General features: G+C 65.7%; 7 protein-coding genes across 7 annotated transcripts; 5 read left to right on the top strand and 2 right to left on the bottom strand.

Moving 5' to 3' along the window:
- Positions 1-884: 884 nt before the first annotated feature.
- On the bottom strand, positions 885-3,077 carry EMIHUDRAFT_229165 (hypothetical protein; the record flags this gene model as incomplete). The annotated part of the gene is made up of 2 exons (XM_005786235.1): positions 885-1,253; positions 3,057-3,077. The coding sequence occupies 2 exons, from the start codon at positions 3,075-3,077 to the stop codon at positions 885-887; spliced, it is 390 nt and encodes a 129-aa protein (XP_005786292.1).
- Positions 3,078-4,228: 1,151 nt separating this feature from the next.
- EMIHUDRAFT_455687 (hypothetical protein) lies at positions 4,229-6,280 on the top strand (the record flags this gene model as incomplete). The annotated part of the gene is made up of 4 exons (XM_005786234.1): positions 4,229-4,816; positions 4,900-5,427; positions 5,526-5,834; positions 5,906-6,280. The coding sequence occupies 4 exons, from the start codon at positions 4,229-4,231 to the stop codon at positions 6,278-6,280; spliced, it is 1,800 nt and encodes a 599-aa protein (XP_005786291.1).
- Positions 6,281-9,131: 2,851 nt separating this feature from the next.
- Positions 9,132-11,410, top strand: Lhcf5 (light harvesting protein). Its single transcript, XM_005786233.1, has 7 exons — positions 9,132-9,186; positions 9,383-9,490; positions 9,646-9,734; positions 9,882-9,993; positions 10,227-10,304; positions 10,375-10,495; positions 10,639-11,410. Exons 1-7 carry the CDS (start codon positions 9,163-9,165, stop codon positions 10,710-10,712), a joined length of 606 nt encoding a protein of 201 aa, XP_005786290.1. The 5' UTR covers positions 9,132-9,162; the 3' UTR covers positions 10,713-11,410.
- Positions 11,411-12,203: 793 nt separating this feature from the next.
- Positions 12,204-14,211, top strand: EMIHUDRAFT_441451 (hypothetical protein). The gene has a single exon (XM_005786232.1). The coding sequence runs from the start codon at positions 12,219-12,221 to the stop codon at positions 14,151-14,153; it is 1,935 nt and encodes a 644-aa protein (XP_005786289.1). The 5' UTR covers positions 12,204-12,218; the 3' UTR covers positions 14,154-14,211.
- A 1,140-nt stretch (positions 14,212-15,351) lies between these two features.
- EMIHUDRAFT_229160 (hypothetical protein) lies at positions 15,352-16,197 on the top strand (the record flags this gene model as incomplete). Its single annotated transcript, XM_005786231.1, has 2 exons — positions 15,352-15,606; positions 15,709-16,197. 2 exons carry the CDS (start codon positions 15,352-15,354, stop codon positions 16,195-16,197), a joined length of 744 nt encoding a protein of 247 aa, XP_005786288.1.
- A 573-nt stretch (positions 16,198-16,770) lies between these two features.
- EMIHUDRAFT_363731 (hypothetical protein) lies at positions 16,771-18,525 on the bottom strand (the record flags this gene model as incomplete). Its single annotated transcript, XM_005786230.1, has 5 exons — positions 18,471-18,525; positions 18,138-18,391; positions 17,942-18,043; positions 17,622-17,783; positions 16,771-17,438 (listed from the first exon to the last, which is right to left on the bottom strand). Coding segments are annotated over exons 1-5 (1,000 nt in total), but the record flags the coding sequence as incomplete, so codon positions are not given.
- A 2,793-nt stretch (positions 18,526-21,318) lies between these two features.
- On the top strand, positions 21,319-22,799 carry EMIHUDRAFT_79493 (hypothetical protein; the record flags this gene model as incomplete). Its single annotated transcript, XM_005786229.1, has 1 exon — positions 21,319-22,799. One exon carries the CDS (start codon positions 21,319-21,321, stop codon positions 22,639-22,641), a length of 1,323 nt encoding a protein of 440 aa, XP_005786286.1. The 3' UTR covers positions 22,642-22,799.
- Between the last annotated feature and the right edge of the window lie 9 nt (positions 22,800-22,808).

The following is a 22,808-nucleotide window of genomic DNA, read 5'->3' as shown; positions in this document are numbered from 1 at the left end:
GCGCCCGCCCACTGCCCCGCCCAGGCGGGAAAGAAGATGAGGAGATGGGACAGCAAAGGAGGAGCCACGAACACGTTGGGAGGTTTCAGTTGTGCGCCACGCTGCCCGGCGTTTCTCACTTTCCGGGACAGCCCCGCCCTTTTGAGGCAGGAAAGTGGCGGCTACCCCGTACGCCCTGCAGCCTGCTACCCCGACGCCGACCGCCCATCCCCCCCTCTTCGTTCCCCCCTCGAATGCTTCGGCCCCGACAAGACGCCCGACGCTGGGCCTCTGCCCCGCACGCCCCCGCCCCTGTCTGCCCCGTGCACACACCCAGGCCCGACACGCACATACAAGACAAACCCGGCGTTCTGCTCTCAAAAGAAAAGAAAAAAATGGGAAGGAGGAGACCAGCGGGGGAGGCTCCCCGCCTATGCAACACCCCGGAAAATCCATCAACTACACTCGTCTTCTGGCGCTCAGCCCCGTGCAACAGCGGTCCGGCAGGCTGCCCCCAAGGCCCCCCGGGCCGCTGCGGGTTTGGGAGTTATGCTTAGGCACAGCTTCGGCGATGGCAGCCCCTGGGGCCCAGAGATAAAACTTCTGATGCCACGCGTGGCCTAGTAGTGTCCCCAGCTATGGGCGTGTCCACGTTGGAGCCAGGTGTGGTGTGGGCGCGAGAATAACGTAGCTCCGCCGTTCATGGAGGCAACCGATGCGAGTCGACTGGTGTGTGTCGTCGTGGTTTCGTATCAAGAATACTCACTCACACGCACCCTCTGTGCTCTGAGAAAGCTGCTGGATGCTGGAAGAGGAAGGACTGTCAGTGACACTCTGATCTTTGTCAGGTCACTGGTCAGGTGCCAACCAATGCAGTGACAGGCTCTGACCCCGCCACAAGCGTGTCAGCTGCGAGCGGTTTCCTGCCACTGTCGGATCACCCGGCGGAGTGTGTGGTTTGGGAAGAGCCGAGTGAACTCTAGCTCCTCGCCGGTCAGCGGGCTCGTCGACTTGGTCGCGAGCCAGCGCTCGATCGCCGTCCGCTCGTACGACTGCCCGTCCGCCGCCATCACCGGGTCACTCATGACCTCGGTCGTGATTGGGCAGACGAAGTCGGCCGGCGGCTCCTCCTCCTCCACCGAAAGCGGCCTCTCTGCAGCCAAAGAGGACGACGCTTGCTCGTCGGGCGCCCGCCTTTCCTCCTCCAGCCTCGCGCTCTCCTCGAGCGCCGCCGCCAACTCCGCCTCCTCCCCCGCCGCCAGCGCTGCCTCATCCTCGGGCTCCCGCGAAGGCCCAGCGCCTCCACCGCCGCCCTTCCCCTTCTTCTTCTTCTTCTTGCCCTTCTTGCTCTCCTTGTCGCGCCCGCCCGCCTCCTTCTCCGCCTCCTCCTCCGCCAGCAGCGCCTCGGCATGCCGCCTCGCCTCCGCCTCCGCCGCCGCTCTCTCCGCCTCCCTCCACGCTGCCTCCACCTCCGCCACCGCCGCCGCATGCTCCTCGAGGGCGCGCACGCACTCGGCGTGGCCCTTCTCCTTGGCAGCCTGCAGCGCCGTCTTGCCGTTCTCAGCGCGCGCCGTCGTATCCGCGCCCCAAAGCAGCAAACGGAGCACGACGGCGGCATGACCTTGGATGGCGGCGACCATAAGCGCGGTGCCGCCGTCGCTGTCCTGCTCGTCGACCGCCGCGCCGCGCTGCAGCAGCAGGTCGACCACCCGCTCGTGGCCCTCCTGGGCGGCGCCCATCAGCGCGGTGCCGCCTCGGCTGCCATGCTTGTTGATCTCCGCGCCGCGCTGCAGCAGCAGCTCGACCACCCGCTCATTGCCGTTGGTGGCGGCGTACATCAGCGCGGTGTCGCCGTCGCTGTCCTGCTCGTCGACCGCCGCGCCACGCTGCAGCAGCAGGTCGACCACCCGCTCGTGGTCCTCCTGGGCGGCGCCCATCAGCGCGGTGCCGCCTCGGCTGCCATGCTTGTTGATCTCCGCGCCGCGCTGCAGCAGCAGCTCGACCACCCGCTCATTGCCGTTGGTGGCGGCGTCCATCAGCGCGGTGCCGCCTCTGCTGTCCTGCTGGTTGATCTCTGCGCCGCGCTGCAGCAGCAGGTCGACCACCGGCTCGTGGCCGTAGAAGGCGGCGCTCATCAACGCGGTGTAGCCTTCGCCGTTCTGCAGGTTGATCTCCGCGCCGTGCTGCAGCAGCAGCTCGACCACTCGCTCGTGGCCTTGGCTGGTGGCGCCCATCAGCGCGGTGCCGCCGATGCTGTTCTGCTGGTTGATATACGCGCCGCGCTGCAGCAACAGCTCGACCATTCGCTCGTGGCCAAGCTGGGCGGCGCACATCAGCGCGGTGACGCCGCTCCCATTGCCTACCACGGAAGTCGCGTTGACCCGCCCGCCGCTGTCGAGCCACGCCAGCAGCCCCGTCTCGTCGCCGTCAATAGCTGCTGTCACGGCCGAAGAAGCCGCGGCCGTCGATCCCGCCGCCGCCTCGCCCGAGGATGCGCCGCCCGCGCCGCCCGCCGCCGCCTCGCGCTGGCCCGCAATCACCTCTGCGACGTGCTGCCGGAAGGCCTCGACGCACGCGGCGTGGCCGTTCTCCTTGGCATACTGCAGTGCGGACTTGCCGTTCTTACAGCACAGCGCCGCGTCTGCGCCCGCCCGCAGCAGGCGGAGCACGACGGCGGGGTGGCCGTGGCTGGCGGCGCTCATCAGCGCGGTGCCGCCTCGGCTGCCCTGCTTGTTGATCTCCGCGCCGCGCTGCAGCAGCAGCTCGACCACCCGCTCGTGGCCTTTGGTGGCAGCGTACATCAGCGCGGTGCTGCCATCGCTGCTCTGCTGGTTGATCTCCGCGCCTCGCTGCAGCAGCAGCTCCACCACTCGCTCGTGGCCAAACTGGGCGGCGCGCATCAGCGCGGAGAGGCCTCTCACATCGCCCATCCAAGTCGCGTTGACCCGCCCCCCGCTGTCGAGCCACGCCAGCAGCGCCGCGTCGTCGCCTTGGATAGCTGCTGCCGCCGCCTCTTTGGGAAGGCTGCCCAGCGAGCTGGAAGAGGCCGCTTCGCCCGAGGAGGCGCCGCCCGCAACAGCCTCGCGCCGCCCTGCCATTTGTAAAAGAAAGAAAGAAAACACACAAGGCAAGGGAGGGATGGGAGAACGGCACGCCGCCACCACACAGGGATTTTAAGGAGAGGAGTGTGATGCGCTAGCCGTCGCCCACCCTGGGGAGTCTGCCTCTTCGTATCTCTTTTCGCAGTCTCTCGCCGCTTCTCGCTGCAACCTTCATGCCACCTCGCGGCCGTCCCACTCTCGTCGGTCTCTCCCTTGTCACTTCCTCCTCTGTCGCGTCGTTCTCTTCTGCCTCGTCCTGCGACGCCGCCGCCTGCCGGTCCCTTGTTCTCGCGGCTTCTTTCGCCTTGCGCAACTCCGTCCTCCTCGCGGCGTATCCTGGCCCCTCGAGTCTATCAAGCTCCCCTCGCGCAAGGACCACATTTCTGACTCCCACTCCGATCATTTGCCTACACGTCATGTTGTTGCTCAGGTCCACTCTCTCTTCGAACACTCGTGCCTCTACGGATGATGCCGGCGCTGGGGTCCCCTTCGGATGCATCGTGACATCTGACAACTGAATTTCCACTGGTTCGTCCTCCTCTGAGTCATCTTCCCCGTCCTCCTTCCGTTTGTGCACGTGACTTTGGTGGGCGCGCGCTTTCTTTTTGCGTGACCCGCAGACGGGCTCGCTGCACCGGGCCAACCTGCGGCCGTCGCTACGAGCGGCGGGGCTCAACGCGGGGCAGCGCGCCGACGACGTCGAATGCGCCGCCGTGGCATCGCGGCGCCGACGACCAGGCTCAGAGGATGACCCCGGGTAAGCGTTCCCGTGCCTCGACAATTGCCGCTGGTAGGCGCGCCGCGCCGAACCATGGCGGGCGCGCCGCGGCCGCGCGCAACCTTCGTCACAATGCCAACCGCGCGCGGCCGCGCGCCGCCTCCTCCACGCTCGCCCACGACGCCAGCCGCCCGTCACCCGCCGCACCGCCGTCTCGCCCGCCGCCTCGCCCAGCCTCCGCGCCCGCCCGCCCGACCGCCGCCAGCGCCGGCATCTCGACGGCCTCCGCCTCGCCCGCGCCATCCCGCGGACTTGCAAAAGGAATTTTACAACGCAGGGAAGCAACGGACGCGGGCGACTCACACTCGTTCAGAAGCTCCGTCCAGCTGTCTCTACCACCAGGAGCGTACGACAGGCTGTGCCTTCCTTCATGGGCAGCTGCTGCCACACTCTCTTGCGCGATCTCGAGTTCCTGAAGGTCGTCATCGGCGTCAAGCGGCGCGGTGATGCGCTCGTCGCCCTTGACAAACGGGACGGCTTTACCACCGCCGACTGGCTGGAGGCCTGCGTCGGGCGCAGTCCAGATGACGAGGCGCTTGTGTTTGAGGGACAGAGCTGGTCGTTCAAGGAGCTCGACGAGAATGCGAACCGCGTGGCCAACTGGGGTGTCAGCGCCGGCCTCGCCGCGGGTGACACGGTGGGGCTCTTGATGGAGAACTCGGCGGCGTTCATCTTCTTTGTCTTTGGCCTCTCAAAGCTCGGCGCCAGTGCTGCGCTCATCAATCACAATCTGACCGGCGGCCCGTTTGCGCACTGCGTCGAGCAGACAGGCTGCAAGGCCTTGATCTTTGACACGTCCCTATGCGCTACGATCGGCGCTTACGTCGACAGCCACGGCGGAGGCATGCGAATGTTTTGCTACGGCAGTGTGGATTCGGACGCGCCCGCGTTTGCGTTGGAAATCGACCCGTTCCGTGGCCATGCCGCCTCCAGCGTGCCGAGGGAGCTGCGTGCCGGCGTGCGCATCACCGACACCCTTTTCCACATCTTCACCTCAGGCCCGCGGCGCGGCACTGCCCTCTCCCGCGGCCTAACTCGCAGTCGACCCGTTTGAACGCCTCGTTAGGGACGACGGGGCTGCCAAAGGCGGCGCGCATACACCACCTCAAGGCGATGCTCGCCGGCGTCACCATGTACGACTTCCACCGCGTCGGCAAGGGCGATCGCGTCTACCTCACCCTTCCCCTCTACCACTCCTCCGCCATGCTCATCGGCGTCTTTGGCTGTGCGGCGCTCGGCCTGCCGCTGCTCCTGCGGCGCAGATTCTCGGCCAGCCAGTTCTTCTCCGACTGCGCTCGCCTGCGCGCCACCGTCGTGCTGTACATCGGAGAGATCTGCCGATACCTCTGCGCGACGCCGCCGGGGCCGCACGACCGCGCGCACTCGGTCCGAGCCGCGATCGGGAATGGCTTGCGGCCAGACGTGTGGGAGCAGCTCGTCGAGCGCTTCGGCATCGGATACGTGGGTGAGTTTTACGCGAGCACCGAGGGCAACGCGAATCTGATCAACAACCAGAACAGGCGGGGCGCCATCGGCTTCATCTCGCCGCTCATCAAGCGCAAGTACCCCGTCAAGGCCTCCGCCCGTCCTCCCTCCGCGGCCGTCGAGGCCTGTCCATGACGCGCCCCTCACGCGCCCCTCCTCCCCTCCTCCCCCGCCCCACCAAGATCGTCCGTTTCGACGTGGAGCGCGAGCGCGTCGTGCGCGACGCGGCCGGCCGCTGCGTGGAGGCGGCAGCGGGCGAGGTTGGCGAGCTGCTCGGCCTCATCGATAACGCCGACGTCACGCGCCGCTTCGACGGCTACACGGACCGTGCGGCGACGGAGAAGAAGATCCTGCGCGACGTTGCGGCGGAGGGAGACCTCTACTTCTCGACGGGCGACCTCGTCCGGCAGGACGTGGAAGGGTTCGTGTACTTCGTGGACCGCATCGGCGACACGTTTCGCTGGAAGGGCGAGAACGTGTCGACGGCGGAGGTGCGCGCGCACCAGCGGCCAATCATCGATCGGAGAGATCTCACCGCGTGCATGACGACCCTCGCCCCGAGTGCCCAAAGGTGGCGGAGATACTGAGCGCCGCTCCGGGCGTGAGCGAGTCGACAGTCTACGGCGTCTCTGTCGGCTCGCTCGAGGGCCGCGCCGGCATGGCGGCGCTCGTCGTCGAGGCCGCGAGCTTCAGATTTGAGGCGCTGGCGCAGACCGTGGCGTCCTTACCCCGGTACGCCCGGCCGCTCTTCGTGCGGCTCCTGCCGGCCCTGGAGCTCACGGCCACCTTCAAGATTCGGAAGGGCAAGCTTGTGGAGCAAGGCTTCGACCCGGCGGTCGTCAGCGACGTGTGGCTCTACGAGGAGGCGGCGGGGGCGTACAGGCCTCTGGATGTAGAGATGCACAGGCGGCTCGTAAGCGGGCAGGTGAAGCTCTGAGCAAACTCCTCGGCTCTAGCTAGTACCTAGTAGAGCCACACGCGTCTACCTCTTGGAAGGAAAACGCCAACCCTTTTCCTGGCTCACAAGCTAAAGATGTTCACAGGCCCTCACACTCTCCCGCATGGGAGCCCCGGGTACTCTTTTACGGCTTTACGCGCAGCTGTACTCGTCTCTAAGGCAAGGGAGGTCTCGGTGTTGGCTGTTGCGCCGCTGTCCGCGTCCCTTGCTGCACAGGTGCTTTATCCCGCGCACCCGCCCCTACCGCGCACCAGCCCCGATCGCGTGCGTACGTGAATCAAAAACGACCGTAAAATTCTTTTTTTGCACGGAGCTAAGTGGAAAGTGCCTCGCCGCCCAGAAAGAAAACAGACAAACCAAACGAGGGATGGGAGGAGGACGGGGTCCTGACGCCGCGCCAATGGCGCTCAACTCCACACAGGGACAGGACGGGATTGCCGCAAGAAGAGACCCCGACGCGAATTCTGACTAACGGCCAAGTCATAGGTCACCGCCTACCTCGGCCTCACTGTTGCCCATGACGGTCGCAGCCTTCGAGGGGGTGGCCCAGACGGCAGGGTCGAAAGCCCAGCCCGCCTCCAGTTTCTCTGTGATCCTCGAGAGGACGCTGGTCGGCAGCCCTGCGGTCAGCTCCTGTGGGGTGCACGGCGGTATCGGCGCTTCACCCGCACCCACGTTCTTGTCTACGTGTGACTGTGTTGGAGGCCCCTAGGCCAGGGGAGGCCGGGGTGGCGCACCTTTGCTGTCAGCCGGCCGTTCCCATCCACGTCGCACTTAGCGAAGATGTTGGAGATGGTGTTTCGCATTTTTATGCCGTTTCGATTCACGCGGAAGGCTTGGAGTGCCGCTGTGAACTCGGTCTGGTCCGGCCCGTTCCCATCCGTGTCGAAACACATGAGCGCCTTTGTCGCTGCCTCTTTCATCGCGTGGCGCTCGGTTGCAGCGGGCCGCCCCTCGGGAGATTTGGCGTAGGCAAGGGCCGCCTCCTCGGCCGTTTTATAGGCGCTGAGACACACTGTCTTTCCATCACGCTTGACAGTGGCAGTGAAGTGATCGGAGAACTTACACTTTCCCACATTCTGGAACTGCGAGACGGTCGGACAAGCTGGGAATCAGGGCAAGGCCTTCCTCTGCTGCCTGCTGGACCACCTGAGCTGCAGGGTCCATTATTACGGACTCGTCGGCGGTCGCTCTGCACGAGGTGCATGCCCCCATCGCGTGAGATGACCGGGGACAGTGGACGTAGGTAGGTGAGTATATACAGCCTGGTGGCAGAGGACGTACGTATCCGCGTAGTTGTCTGGCCGATTGGTCTCAGGGGATGATTCCTCGTTTGGGTCGAGGAGGTCCCGGGTTCGATTCCCGGATCGGCCCACTTCCTTTTCCCCGTTCCCCTTGCGCAGGTCGAGTCCCCGGCCCAACTTCCTTTTCCCCTTTTGTCTAGAGGTATGATTCTTTCGGGTTCTCGAGGTTCTCGAGGTGGATATCCTTTGGCCGCGTTGGGTACTCGTAGCGAGGATTGGTGTGACGCGATCCACGCAGGCGTGATTTCTGACGGCCGACCGTCAGTGCACGGAGTTGCCCCTTCTCCGACTGCCCCGGCTAGTTCACGAGTTTCGCGGGAGTGATCCCATGCGTCAAACCCGTGGAGGAGACCGGGGTTCAGATTCCCCGACCGGCCAACTGCCTTTGCGCCCCGGCCCAACTGCCTTTTCCCCCGACCGGTTCCGTTTCCCCTTCATTAAATACTGAGGGAGGGTGTAGAGGATGTAGAGTGTAGAGCGCTGTAGAGCTGTAGAGATGTAGAGCGCTGTAGAGCTCTAGAGCTCTACATCCGCCGCGGGACGAAGCGCCTCCGTTGTAGAGCGATGTAGAGGCGCTCTACAACGTGAAATCTCTACAACAAACTCTACATCATAAGCGGCGAACGAGGCACGGTCGCTCTCCGACATGAGGCGCGTTGCACTTGCCAGTGCTGCCCTGGCCTTCTGTCTGCCCGCCCAATGGGTGGCAGGTGCCTCTGCTGCTATGTCAGCTCGGCTCGGCGTAGCGATAGTGGCCACAGCGCAACTTGCCTGGACTCAACGCTCAGCCAGGAGCTCCCGCACGCGCTGGCGCGAGTCATGGCGCATGCAACGCGTCTGAATGCTCGCCTCGCCTCGCGCAAATGCGACCGTCCTCGCAGCCGACAGTCCACCGCCTGCTAAAGAAGCACAGCGACGAATGCGGCACCGGCGACGCATGGCAGGCTGGTCATGACGCAGTTATAGGGTGTTGTGTGCCGTCAGAGTGACTATCTGTGTGTCAGTGATAGTCAGGGCCGTCCATCAGAGCTCCAGTAAGCTCGAAGACACCCCATTAGCGCGGCTCGACCTCTTTGAGTCACTGCCTTCCCAGCGGTTTGGCTGTAGAGCCTCTACAACAAACTCTACAGCAAAATCGCGCTCTACATCGCTCTACAACGGAGGCGCTTCGTCACGCGGCGGATGTAGAGCTCTACAGCTCTACAGACAGCGCTCCAGAGCGCTCTACATCTCTACAGCTCTACAGCGCTCTACACTCTACATCCTCTACACCCTCCCTCAGGCGCTGGGGTCCCCTTCGGGTGCATCGTGACAGCTGACGACGGGGTTTCCACCGGTTCGTCCTCCTCGGAGTCGGGGGGGGTCTTCCCCGGCTTCCTTCCGCTCGGCTCTACGTTCGGTACGTTCGGCGTGGCTCACCCTCCATGCCGTGAACACCTGCTCGACGGCAAGCTGTACGCTGTGGGAGGCTACAACAACGGCTTCCTCAGCTCGGTCGAGCAATCCCGTCCGCCTGCACTTTTTTCCCTCGCGTTATTAGAGAATCTCACTGCGGCAATGGTGGTCGGCATGCCCTCGACGGTGCGCGCCGCCTGCGAGATTTGCCGGCCAGCGCACGCTCGCCGCGAGCGCGCCTGCTGCTGCCCAGGGCTCGCAGCCGCCGCTGTGGCGGTGCAGGCCGCGCCCGCGGCGAGCGAGAAGATTGGCCGCGGGCGCTGGCGTCGAGCTGCCTCCGTCGAGGCCTCTCCGACGCTCCGGGCCGCCCCGCTTCGCGCAGGTGGTGTCGCGCAGCAGCGGGGTTGCGATGGCCATCTCAAAGCCGTCCAACGCCATGCCCTTCCTCACCGCGCCGCCGTGCCAGTCGTCAAAGCTCCCGGGCGCCGAGGTGAGAAGAGGGCCCGCCCCCGCCGCGACGCGTCGCCGCTGGAGAGGGAGGGGCGGCGGCGGCGGCACGTGGCGCGTCCCGCCGGGCTTGCGCCTCCCCCCCAACACTCCCGCATCGCGCACACGAGTACACCGCCGCGCGTCGCGCCGTCGCAGACTGGGTTTGACCCTCTCTACCTGTCCGAGTTCATCGACATCAAGTGGGCGCGCGAGGCGGAGCTGAAGCATGGCCGCATCTGCATGCTGTGCGCGCCGCCCCCCTCCCGAGGGCGCCGTGGGTCGTGAGTCGTGAGGGTGTTGGTCGGCGGGTCGGAGCCGCGGCCACAGGCGGGCAGGAGGAGCCGCACCCGCATATCCGCGAGCTCTGACGCCGGGTGGTGCCGTGTCCGCAGGGCGACGGTGGGGTACATCATGCAGGAGTTCTTCTCGCTGCCCGGCTACCCCGGCTACACGCCCAACCCCATCGAGGCTGTCTCTTCCACGCCGCCGGAGGCTCTCGCGCAGGAGAGCGAACCTCCCCCCTCCCCCCCCCCCCCCAAACCACCCACCCCCCTTACCACAATCACACGAACGGGCCCTCCCCAGCACACCACCCCCCACCAACCCAGGCATCCCCACCCACACCGCCCGGGAAAAGCCCCCCCCCCCCCCCCCCACCACCACCACCACACACACACACACACTCACAAACCGCAAAACACTGTTCCCCTCTCAATCCGCCCGCCCGCCGCCGCCAGATCGTCCTCGTCCTCTCCATCATCGAGTTCAACTCGAACAAGGACAAGTGGACGATGGACACCATGTTCACCGACCCGGCGCGCACGCCCCACCTCGGCGCGCGCCCGACGCCAGCCCGCGATTGACCGGAGGGCGCGAGACCTGCAGGCGCGCGAGCCTGGCAACCTCGGCTTTGACCCGCTCAAGTTCGGAGAGAACAAGGAGACGCGCGAGCGCCTCGCCATGGCGGAGCTCAAGAACGGCCGCCTCGCCATGATCGCCTTCTCCGGTCCGCCCCTTTGCCCCCTCCGCCCGCCCCCCTCCCTGCGCCGCCGCCTTCCCCTCGCCTCCGCACTCCCGCCCCTTTCCTCGCCACGCCAGCCCACGCACGCGCCCCACCGCCCCACGCCGCCGCCCGCCCCGCCGCCGCAGGCATGATCCACCAGACCTTCGTCACCGGCAAGCCGCTCTTCGCGTCGCTGAACGACATCTTTAGCAGCCCCTAGAAAGCCGTGCGAGCAACCCCCGTGGTCGCATGCCCCTGTGTGTGGTGGCGGTTCGCCGTTCTCCCATCCCTCTGTCGGTCCCCGGGTGTCTGATGTTCCTTTCTTTTCAGTTTTCTGAGAGAGAAGCTAGAGGATCTTCCCACGGCAAGCTCTGCTGTGGAGAGCGCTCCTCCAACAGCAACACCGCGGTCCCCCCACTGCCCACACGCACACCAGCGCAACCCCAGCAGCAGCGCGGAGTCGCGAGAGGGCGCACCCACACGCTGACGCGTGTGCTTGTCACACTGATCACTGTGAAAACGAGAGACGAGCGCGCGGGTTTCAGAGCGCCCGCGGCAAAGTGGTGGATGAGTGGGACTCGGAGCCCGCCCAGAACCGCCCCATCTTGCGCGCGGGCCGGAGCGAAATAAGCGTCTTTCTTGGCACGGTGCTCACGAGATGCGGCAGCCTCGACGTCATGCTTCCCGCGCGGTGCGCTGCGGTGCTGTGCGACTCGGCTCCACATGGCCCAGCCTCCATGAAACGCCTTGCCGTTGAACTCGGTGGAGTGAACGATGCTGGACCGGCGCGAGCCAGCGGCTTTCCCAGAGCCGCGTAGCTGTGCGACTCCGACCCAGCCCAGTAGACCGGCGCCGAGAGGCGGCGCAGGCAGGTCCTGAAGGTCCTGGACGCCATCTAAACCACTGATGCAGAGGCAGGCAGCCAAGGCTGGCTGAGAGCCTCGCTGATGAAGTCACGCCGAAACTCAAAAAATATTTATTCCGTCCGAGCGGGCTTCATCCGGCACGTCAACCGAGGGAGGCGTGTGGACTCTGAGAGCAGGACTCCGTCCAGGCTACCCCGTCATCAGTCAGGCCCGCCCCAAGCAAAAAAACGCGCTTGCAAAAGCAGCTTGTTAGTTAGTCTCCCGACTTGAGCACTTGAGCACCGGATAGGGTCGATTCCGCATGGTACGGGACCCCTCCGACTACCATCCTGTTTTGCATTGGGGGGTTGGTCTAAGGTGGTCATGATTCGAGGTCATGATTCGGGAATGTGGCTCCCGCGATCGAGGTTCGACTCCTCGGCTCCCCTGAGTTGTCCAAGTGTATCTATTGGGCTTTGCCCGCGCAGGTTCGAATCCTGCCGGTGTCGTGGTTTTCTCATTTTGAGTTTTTTCAACTTAAAACAACAAAAAAACTCCTAGTCGGGGAATCGAACCCCGGGCGTCCGCGTGACAGGCGGAAATGTTACCAACTACACCAACCAGGACCCGTGATTTTTTGTTTGCTGTGACCATCCTGACCCTCTCCCTCGCACACGACTTATATCCAGCCCTCGCGGACCGTGCCCCGTACACTTGTGGCGGCCCCATCGGCTGTCCGAGTCCAGTCACTCCGAGTATGAGACTTCCGTTCCGGACTTGGAGCACTTGGAGTGCAGTCAGTAACCGCACATCCAGGGCCGGACACGACCACGACGCACACCGGAGGACGTGTGCCACTCCCCTCCGCCATATCTCACACGATGCCGACTACGCCCTGCTCCTCCTCCTCCGCCTTCGTTGCGATGATGGACTCCAAGACACCCGGCGAGAACGGCGCGCTCGAGCACTCCGACGCTGGCTCCCCGCTCGTCGCCCTCTTCTTCAAGCTCGTCCGCTCGCTGCCCGACGACTCTCTCGCCTCGCTGACCGCCGCCGTGCCCGCCGAGCCCGCCTCGCTCGCCGACCTGACGGTGCTCGCCTTCCAGACCCGTGCAACACGCGGTATGGGCAAGGGCGAGAAGGACCTCTTCTACAAGATGCTCGCCGCCCTCCCCGTCGAGGCTTCGACGGCGACGCTCCACCTCGTGCCGCACTTTGGCTACTGGAAGGACTACCTGCTCATGCAGGCCGTCGCTGGGATCGACGCGGCGGTCAAGGACAAGGCGCTGTCGCTCCTCGCCGACCAGCTGCTCAAGGACGCGGCCGAGCTCGAGGCGGCCGAGAAGGAGGCGCGCACCCCGAACCTCACCCTGGCGGGCAAGTACGCGCCCCGCGAGGGCTCCGCCTTTGACGGCCTCGCCAAGCGGCTCTCCATTTCCCTGTTCGGGAACAAGAACGAGGCGGCGTCGGCGCGCAAGTACCGCAAGCTCGTCGCCTCCCTCAACCGCGCCCTCCTCACCACCGAGGTGCTGATGGCGGCCAACCGCTGGGCGGAGATTGAGTTCGCGCGGGTCTCGTCCCTCTGCCTGCAGCGGTCGCGCAAGGCCTTCCTCAACGAGGCGCTCAAGGGCAAGCTGGGGCCGGCGCAGGAGGAGACGGGCAACCGCCACCCCGAGGACGAGCAGCGCGTGACGGCGCGGCACAACCTGCGCAAGGCCCTCCTCGAGAAGGGCGCCAAGGCCGCGAAGGGCAAGCAGCTGTATCCGCACGAGATCGCGCAGAAGTGCATGCGCGGCGGCCGTACGGAGCTGTCGACCCTCGAGGCGGACCTGATGCACGCGCAGTGGGAGGCGATGCGCGAGGGCGTCAAGGAGGCGATGGCGGCGGCGGCTGAGGCGCGCGAGGCGGCGGTCGCCGAGGCGGCGGGGGAGGGTGCGCCGCTCGAGGCGGTGGCGGCGCTGCGGGCGGCGCTGCCAAAGCCGGTCGACCTCGGCAAGCTGGTGCCGCTGATCGACGTGTCTGGGTCGATGGTGGGGACGCCAATGGAGGCGGCCATCGGCCTCGGCCTGGTTGTGGCCGAGCTGTCCCACCCTGCCTTCCGCAACCGCGCCATCACCTTCGAGTCGAGCCCGCAGTGGGTGCACCTCGACGGCGCAGGCAAGGTGGCGTCCAAGGTGCGGGCGCTGCAGGGTGCCGGCTGGGGCGGGTCGACCGACTTTGAGGCGGCGTGCGAGCTGATCCTGGGCTGCGCGGAGCGCGCCCGGCTCAAGCCGGACGAGGTGCCCGACCTGATTGTCTTTTCCGACATGCAGTTCAACGAGGCGCGGGGCGCGCACTGCATGTACGGCCGCTACGGCGGCGGGCGCGTCGCGTCGTGGGAGACCCACCACGAGCGGCTAACGCGGCGCTTCGCCGAGATTGGGCGTTCGGTGTGCGGCGAGCCGTACGCCGCGCCTCGCATCATCTATTGGAACCTGCGCGGGAACACGGCGGGCTTCCCAGTGCAGGCTGACGCGCCCAACACGCAGATGCTCTCCGGCTTCTCGCCGTCGCTCCTCAAGCTGGTCCTGGCGGGCAAGGACCTGGTGGGCGACGAGAAGCAGGTCCGGCTGCCCGACGGCACGGTCAAGGTGGTGCGCGAGGGGCCGACGCCGGAGGAGACGGTGCGCGCCGCCCTCGACGACCCCGCCTTTGACGCGGTGCGGCTGGCGCTGGCGGGCGTGGAGGAGGGGCCGCTCGCGGGGTACTCGTTTGAGAAGGACGACGCAGTCGTGGTGGCGGACGCGCCGATGGCGGAGGCCTTTGAGGTGGTGTGAGTTGTGAAATATTTCTCTTCTAAACATGCGTCCGCGCCTTGTGCGTTTGATCCATACGAAAAAAATAACGAACGAGCGGAGCGCGTCACCTTGGCGTGGGAAGCTTTGGGCAAGACGGAGCAGTACGAGGTCGTCATCGACGCAATCGCGAATTGCATCGATACCGTCTCCGCTGGCCACGAGCAGGTTCGCGGCTCCTCCAGCAGCCCTGCTCCAGTCGCCGCCACCCCCAGCGCTTCTCCTCCCCGCACCGGGATGGTGCCGTCGCATAGGTTGGCAAAATCGGCCCGCACGCCCAAGACGCCTCCTTCACGTCCTGGTCTTGGGCAAAGTCTGTGCGGGACGAGGGCGTGATCGCCGCACCCAAGGAGGTCGCCCTCTTGCAGGCGCATGTTTTTCACACCACGCGCTTGACCTTACAACTGTCGCAGACGCATCCATGAGCCCACGTCCCCGCCCTCGACAGGGCCTCATCATGGCGCTCACTTCGACGCCGATGCCAGAGCTCATGGTCAAGACGCCGGAGCAGAACTGGTCGCACGGCCGCTCGATCAACGCCGACCCCTTTCCACATCCCGCCTATCGGCCACTCCGCTCTCCGCCCCGACGCCGCAGGTCAAAGATCTTCCTCGCTCGAACGGACGAGGACCCCACCAGCTTTGGCTTGCCCCTGCCTGAGCGGGAGCAGCTCGATGCCATCTTCGAAACATTTCAGGCCGAGTTGCGCACTTTTTCACTCGCCTGCGATTCCGCCAACAAGAAGGCTGCGGAGAGGTATAAGGAAGGGGGGAGCACGTTCCCGGGCAACTTCGGTCTGTGGTGCTTTGACCCGCAGTACCTGGAGACCAGCGTGAGCATCTAGTGCTTGCCCCCCCCCCCCCCCCCTCGATGGCGGCGAGTTTCGTTGGGAGCATGCATGCGAGGAGATGGCGCGGGCTCGCTCAAGGCGTACCCGCTCGTTCGTCGAGTTGTCGCTGGTCCTGGTGGCGGGAGAGCGGGAGCTTGGTGGGGGCGTCAGGGGTAAGGAGTCGGCCCTGAGGGCCGGGTAGGAGCAATCGCATTGACTCTCGTGATTGCCGCCGCCGCGATTTTTTGTTGAAACATGCTTTAAAAAAGAAATCCACGGATCCAGGGAGAGCTCGGTCAACTCCGCCCGAAAGTCGAACGTCCCCCCGAGAGCCCGGCTCTATCTAGGTGCATGCCCTCCAAACGCAAGTCCGGCGCCACCGACGCCGAGAGCAAACGGCAAAGGGCCGCAACACTTGCGGACGAGGCCGCCTCCGAGTTCCTCTGCCCAATCACCCTTGAGCTTCCTCTCGATCCAGTCACCGCTGCCGATGGCCACATATACGAGCGCTCCGCAATTGAGCGGCACATGGCGACTCAGGGAGCAGCGCTGCGCTCACCTATCACGAATATGCCGATGTCGCCAACGCTACTCGAGGCCACGCAGGTCCGGGACCACAATCGCCATATTGCTCGCTAAGACTGATAACGCATACAACACGCACGCCCATCACTACACACCACAACGATCTGCCGCACGCACGCTCAGGTCAGGAACGCAATCGAGAAGCTTGCGGCTCACATCGACGGCGACAAGGCCAAGCGGTGGCGGCGGAGGCTCGAAGAGAGCGAGAAGTTGGTCCACCTTCGGCGTCTAGCCGAAACGGGCGACCCCGAGGCGATGCTGAGCCTTCACTTTCACTACTACTTCCTCAAGCACCAGCCGGAGGAGGCCTTCCACTACGCCAAAATTGCGGCCGATCTGGGCAACGCGAGGGGGCTGCAGAAGGCGGGTTTCGCCCTCTGTCACGGCAAGGGCGTTTGCAAGAACCAGGCGAACGGGGTCGCGCTACTGGCCGCAGCTGCGGGAGCTGGGCATGGGTACGCCGCCTACGAGCTAGGTCGCTCCTTCTTGTCGGGCTGGCTCGGGCTCTCGCGGGACGCCAGCCAGGCTCGGCTTTGGCTGGACCGGGCCGCGAACTCGGAGGGCCCCTGTGTCAGGGAGTGGGCGTCGGACCTCCTGGGCACGATGCAATGAGACGGCACGGTCACCCTCAGCTCAGCTCCGACGGCTTTTCCCCATTCGACGGAGAAGGGAGAAGAGGGACACGCAGCTTGGACTCGAACGTCAACCGAGGCGTGTGGACTCTGAGAGCAGGACTCCGTCCAGGTGAAGTCGAACCGAGGCGTGAGAGCAGGACTCCGTCCAGAGCAGGAGGTGCAACACGTTCTCTGGGCGCCAGCAGACGCGAGCGCGCGAGCGCGTGTTGAAACCGGACGCTCCACAGCAACACTCCAAGAGACACTCCAAGGGCGGTACACGTTTTCTTTTCGGGTTTCGTGGGTTCCTAGTGCACTTGGAGCCGACGAAACCGAAGAGGGTTGGCCCCGGGGTGGTTTTATTGCGCGTGCGCCACACACGGAAACTTGTGAGACTGAGAGCACGCCACCGTAGGACTTGTCGTGTTTATTCTATAAACGAATTGTTTGAAATTGCGGGAAGTACCATTGAGCACCTGTATCATGTATGAGCCGAGTGTTTTATCTTTTATTTCCCGCAGCACATTTTATGAGATCCAGAGCGATCGAGAACGTAGTACGCAAACGCGATCGAGAACGTAGTACGCAAACGCCACGTGTGGCCTGGTATATGCGCGAGGCACGCGCACACACAGCGACAAAGCGAGGGACGGCACACAGCGACAAAAAGAGGGACGGCACACATTTTCCGAAGATATACTTCGGGCACATGACAAACCCAAACAGGGCCGAGACGTCGCCACAAGAAAGTGCAGCAGTGGAGACAGCACATGCGCTCGGCTCAGCGGCTCGAGGAGGCTTCAAGACAGGATCACCGGGCAGTAGAAGACGACGTGCGAGTCGTGGTTCTCGACGGTGGACGGCAGGAAGACCTTGAGCACGAGGGCCTGGTCGGGCAGGATGGCGACGATGCCGCCGTGCAGCTTGATGTCCGACACCACCACCGACTGCAAGCACTTGTACAGCTTCTTGATCTCGACGCGCGCCTCCGCCACCTCCTCGGCGCCGTCGCCGCCCACCGCAAGGGGCTGCCGCTGCCGCTGCCGCTGCGAGGCGGTCGCCGCGTCCCCGCCGCCGGGGGAGGTTGGCGCCTCCGCCGTCCCGGCCACATCCACCTACAGAGCGGGTGTTCCGGTTGTGTGAAAAGAGTGTTAGGGGGATAGGGGGGGGGGGGGGGGTCGGAAGGCGGTCGAGCGACGGCGGCGGCGTGGGCGGCGGCGTGGGCGGCGGCGTGGGCGGCGGCGTGGGGCGGCGTGGGGCGGAGTGGGGCGGCGTGGGCGGCGGCGTGGGCGGCGGCGGCGTGGGCGCGGGGGAGGCGAGTGTGGCGGGGGAGGTGAGTGTGGCGGCGAAGGCTGGCGCGGGTGCGGGCGCGAGGGTGCGGCCGCCTTCATCCGCTCGAGCACGTTTCTACATCTCGGCTACATCTCGGCTACATCTCGGCCATATCTCGGCTGTATCTCGGCTGTATCTCGCCTTCATCCGCTCGAGCACGTTTCGCAGCCCGCGGATGTCTGGCTGTGGCAGCACGACGGAGAGGGAGGGTGCGCTGTCCCCGTAGACTGGCTCATTGTAGGCGTGAAGCTCCTGCCGGGCCCGGAGGGGGTGGTGATGGGGGGGGGGGGCACGGGGGGGGCGTGTGATAATTGTGCGGTGGGGATGCGGGGAGGGATGGGTGATGGTCGGAAGAGGGCAGCGTGAGGAGGAGGGCGGCGTGAGGAGGAGGGCGCCTCGATGTCCTGGACGATCCGGAGCGGCACGTCGTGCTGCACCTGGACGGCCGAGTCGCTCAGCAGGATCTCGAACGTCAGCGTCGGCGCGCCGCCTCTCTTTTTCGTCAGCTTGACCTGCGCGACAGCCCCGGATAGGGCACTCGAGGGGGCAGAGGGGAGCGGGCGGAGGCGCGTGCGTGCGCGCGCGGTCCGGGGAGGGCGGACCCACCAATGACTTTGAGTTTGCGTTGGCCGAGCTCGACTTGAGTGCGCGGCTGAGGTTGTCGATCTTGACGAAGAACGAGATCCGGTTGTTTTCGGCGCGCGACTCGATCCGGTAGTCGAGGAAGAGAGAGTGAGTGGAGAGCTCGGCGCAGGCGTGCACACCGCTGTTGCTGCTCGCGGCGACGCCAAAAGAGATCGTGTCGGGGGTCATGTGCACCACGCACGTGTCGGAGAGCTTGCCCAGCATCGCCACCAGCTCTGCGAGCGTGGGCAGCGATGAGAGAGGTGGCAGCCTGCGAGGATGTGTTCGGTGGCAGGGCGCGCGGGCGCGACGCACGGGAGAGCTGCTTGGGCGAGCCGATGGTGCCCTTGAACCGCATGTGTTTCCTCGATCAGTGTTTCCTCGATCAGGTGTTTCCTCGATCAGGTGCAGGAGGCGGGCCACCAGCGCGGCAAGGCATAAAGAATTCTTGCACGCAAAAAGAATTAATTTTCTTTTTTTTAGGAAAAACCGTACAGAATGCGCGACATTGCACTCCTCCGTGCCGCTCGCTCGCCGCTGCGCGGGACATGGGCGCCGATGCGGCTCGCGCTCACTCGGCCTGCCTCCGCCTCGCGGCTCGCTGAGCACGCCGTGGGTCCGCCTGGTGCAGCGCTGCCCGCTCGTTGCGCTGCACAAAGCTGCGAGAAGCAGGGGGCCCTCCTGAGCTGGAGCATTGTGCAGCGCGGCTGCGAGAGCTCGACGGCGCCTGTGCTGTGGTGTGAGAGCCTCCTCGCGGTCGTCCCACTCTCGTCGTTCTCTCTTGTCGCTTCTTCCTCTGTCGCGTCGCTCTCCTCTGCCTCGTCCTGCGACGCCGCCTGAATGACGATCGGTCGGCTGGCGACCCGTTAGGGTCGACAGTTGAGCTAGGGAGTGTTGCGATGGCCGCCCAAATGCGAACGCAGGAGATAAAATGCTTTGCGGCGACGTTCCGTGGGTAGGATCAAGTCGCCGCATGCTTTAATAATAGTCTACGCGCGTCCTCGGGGCCAAGGCGCAGTCCAGCTGTCTGAGGGAGAGAGTCTCCCTCGCTGCGCGTTTCGAGCGCAACCTGGCAGACGGAGTCGGGGGCCTCGGGGCGCTCCCGCACGCGTGCCGGTGGGGAGCTCCGCTTGCCGCACGCCTGCTTTTCGCTGCACATGCTGAAGCCGCCATGCTGTGAATCCCCAGGGCCTCCAGGGCTCGCACCTCAACCTCTGACAGACCAGCGCACAGCGCCAGAGGAGGTATTTTCTTCTGAAAACAAGGCTGTGAACAGCGTGCTCAAGCTCAAAAACGGCACGCCGACCCGATCGAGTGAGATCCACGGTATATGCCGTGCAGCGCCCTGCCGCGCCCGCCGCCCAACGCGAGGGCCGCCCGCGCCGCTGAGCCCGCCCCCCGCCACTCCCTCTCCCTCCCCTCCCTCTCCCTCCCCGCCCGCGCGACGCGTGCAGGGGCTCGCGCCACCGCCCGAGCCGCGCCTCCGCCCTCCCCCTGTACTCTGTCGCGGCGCGATCCCCGGCCAGCATGATTGCGCGCCACCGCGCCCGCGCCGCGCCCTGCCGCGCCACGCCCGCGCCAGGGCTCCGGGACTGCGCCGCCCGGGCTCCGCGCTGGAATTGCCCATGCGGCCGCCGCCGCATCCTCAATTTCTCCGCTCATCGGACACACTGTCCGTCCAATCAGGTGCCGAGTCTGCGCAGAGAGAGGCGCTACATGGTCGACTTCAATGAGAGCGAGGGCGAGTCGGCTTTCTTGGTTGTGAGATCAACAAAGGGCGTCTGGTTCGACAACCCCCACGTGTTCCATCGGAGCCTCGCAAAGGTGCCAATCAGCTTTTGTTTCGCGGAGGGGGCCCAGGTTCAGACCGAGCCAACGGCTTCCGTCAAGGTCGGCGGCTACTTCGCTTCCAGTGCGGATTATGAGGAGTGGTATCAGCGCCGCCGCGCGAGCCTGACGCTGCCGCCTTCGCTCGGAGCTGAGGTGCGCACGCGCACGCCAGGATCGGCATTGTCCCTGCGGTGTCCCCGTCTCCAAACATTTACATTTACGTTTCTCCCTCACGCAGGCGTGCGGCGTCAACAACGACGTCGTCGTGAAGGAGGAGGCCGTCGCCGAGGAGGCCGCCTCCGAGGAGGCCGTCGTCGCCGAGGAGTCCGCCGCCGAGGAGGCGACCACCAAGTCCACCGCCACCGAGGAGGCCGCCGTTGCCGAGGAGGCCGCCCCCGAGGAGGCCGTCGTCGCCGAGGAGTCCGCCACCGAGGAGGCGACCATCAAGTCCGCCGCCGCCGAGGTGTCCGCCGCCGCGGAGGCAGTCGCCAAGGAGGCGCCCGTCGCCGAGGAGGCCGTCGCCGAGGAGGCTGCCAAGGAGATCGAGAAGCCGGCCAAGACCGTTTCCAACACGACCGACCCAGCGGTGAGCGCGCCGCAGCATTCTCTCCTGGCACTCCTCGCTCTCCCACCGGTAATAATCTCCCTTCCCGTGTGCCCCTATCGCGCTTTGCAGGACACCACCTGCTACCCGGGCCTGCCCACGCCGATGGCGGCGGGGAAGAGCGGGCCCGCGTCGGCCCGCAGCGGCTCCGGACCGGGCTACGTGGACGGCGTCGAGGCTGCAGTCCGCCGGCTGGGCGAGAGCGTCAGCTACCAGGCTACGCCCGCCGACGGCAAGAAGTCGCCGTCGCCGGGAGTCCCCACCTCCGGCGGCATTGCGCCCGTGGCGCCCAAGCCCCTTGGCGCGGTCGCGGGCGCGGGGCTGGCTGAGGCCGAGGCCGCCAAGGAGCGCGAGCACTGGGAGGGGCGGCTCAAGAAGGCGAAGGCCGCGCTCGATCTCATTGCCGAGCAACGGGAGAAGTGGGCGGACTTGCAGTCGCGGCGCTCGAGGAAGTGCCGGCGCAAGGCAAGGCGCTGGCGCAAGCCGAAGACTGGCAAGAGCCGCGGCCGCGGCCGCGGCCGCCGCCCGGACCGGCGCCGCGAGCCGCAGACCACGTCCGGCAAGGCGCCATTCGCCGCTGGCACGTGCGGCGCCGTCGCTGGCACGTGCGGCGCCGTCGCTGGCACATGCGGCGCCGGCGGTCGCGCCGGCCTCAAGGCGGCGGCCAACTGCGTGCAGGGCGGCTACACGAAGGCCGAGGGCGCCTTCCGGTGGCTGCTCCTCGTCTGCATGCCCGCCTTTGGCCACTGCGCGGCCGCCGTGCCTAGCCCGACGGCGGTGGCCTCGGCCTTCTCGTCTGCCGTCGCTTCGGCGTCCTCGGCCTTCTCATCCGGCGTCGCCTCGGCTGCGTCCTCGGCCTTCTCGCCCGCCGTCGCCTCGAAGGCGTCCTCGCTCGTGAGCTGCTCGCCGCTTCTCATGCCCGCCCTCGTGCTCATCCTCCTCGCCATCGCTTGCGGCGCCTCCTGGCCGACCGCGGCGAGCGGAAAGGGGGCTCGCGGCGCGGCCTCGGCGGCGAGCTCCGACCGCACCGAGCGACCGCGCCCGTCGCGCGCGCACAGCCGTCCCACGAGTATGCGCGCTGCTCCGCTGCGCGCCTCGACTGCACTGCTGTTGGTCGTCATGCTCGTCCCTCAGGCACGCTCGCAGTCAGCCCTCGAGCCGGCGCATGCCCCGAAGCACACACCAGCCGCTCACCAGGACCGGAAGGCGGCAATGCTGCTGGAGAACTGGCAGCAGCACATGCGCTCAGGACACGGCACCAAGGTGGCCACGCAGTACCACTTTGCCTACGCCCGCCATCTCGCGCCGTTCAACCAGGGCAATATCACGATGCTCGAGGTGGGTGCAAACCAGGGCGACTCGCTGTTCGCGTGGGCCGCTTGGTTCGAAAACGCGTTCAGCATCTTTGGGTTGCGTTACGGGGTGAAAGACAGTCATATGACGAAATGCCACCACAAATACTGCCACAAGGTGCGCATCATCGACGGCGACCAGAGCAACAGCGACGACCTCAGGCGGCTGACGGCCGCGGCTTTCGGCCCCCACTGGACGCCACCTCCCGCACTCGACGCAGCTGCATGGGCTGACGGTGGCTTCGACGTCATCATCGACGACGGTAGCCACGTGCCGCGTCACATCCTCTTCACGTTCAAACACCTCTTCCCTCACGTCCGGCCGGGGGGCGTCTACATCATCGAAGACAACGGTTTCTCGTACACGGACCAACCAACCAAAGTCTACGGCTACGCGGTTGGCGACGGTGGCATTGGCAGGCCGCCGCCGGGTAATGCCATCGAGAAATTCAAGCAACTCGTCGACATCGTCAATCGTGAGGAATGCATGCCGACGCTCGACATCGTTGTATTCTCGGAGGAGATCGACCGCTCTGTGATGGAGGTCTCATTCGTCTCGGGGCTCGTCATTGTCAAAAAGAAGACGCAGACCGAGTTCGACGGCTTGAGACGGCTCCGTCCCTCCTCCTCGGTCGCTATGACCTCCGGCGGCTCGCTCGAAAGGTACAAGGCGAGGCTCGCTCGCGAGCAGGCGGTGTAACCGATGGGCTTGAGAACCGATGGGCTTGAGAAGATGCGACGCAGGGCTGGTTGACATTAAATTGGTGTGAAACAAGTTGCTAGATGCTACCGCGTGCGGCCGTTCCGCTGCAACGCGCTCGAGGGTTGTTGCACGAGTATATACATGGGACGAAAGCGTCGAAAATA

The sequence above is a fragment of the Emiliania huxleyi genome (genome assembly GCF_000372725.1).
Source record: "Emiliania huxleyi CCMP1516 chromosome Unknown EMIHUscaffold_153, whole genome shotgun sequence".
Lineage (NCBI taxonomy): Eukaryota > Haptophyta > Isochrysidales > Noelaerhabdaceae > Emiliania > Emiliania huxleyi.
This window is presented reverse-complemented; position numbering and strand designations above follow the sequence as displayed.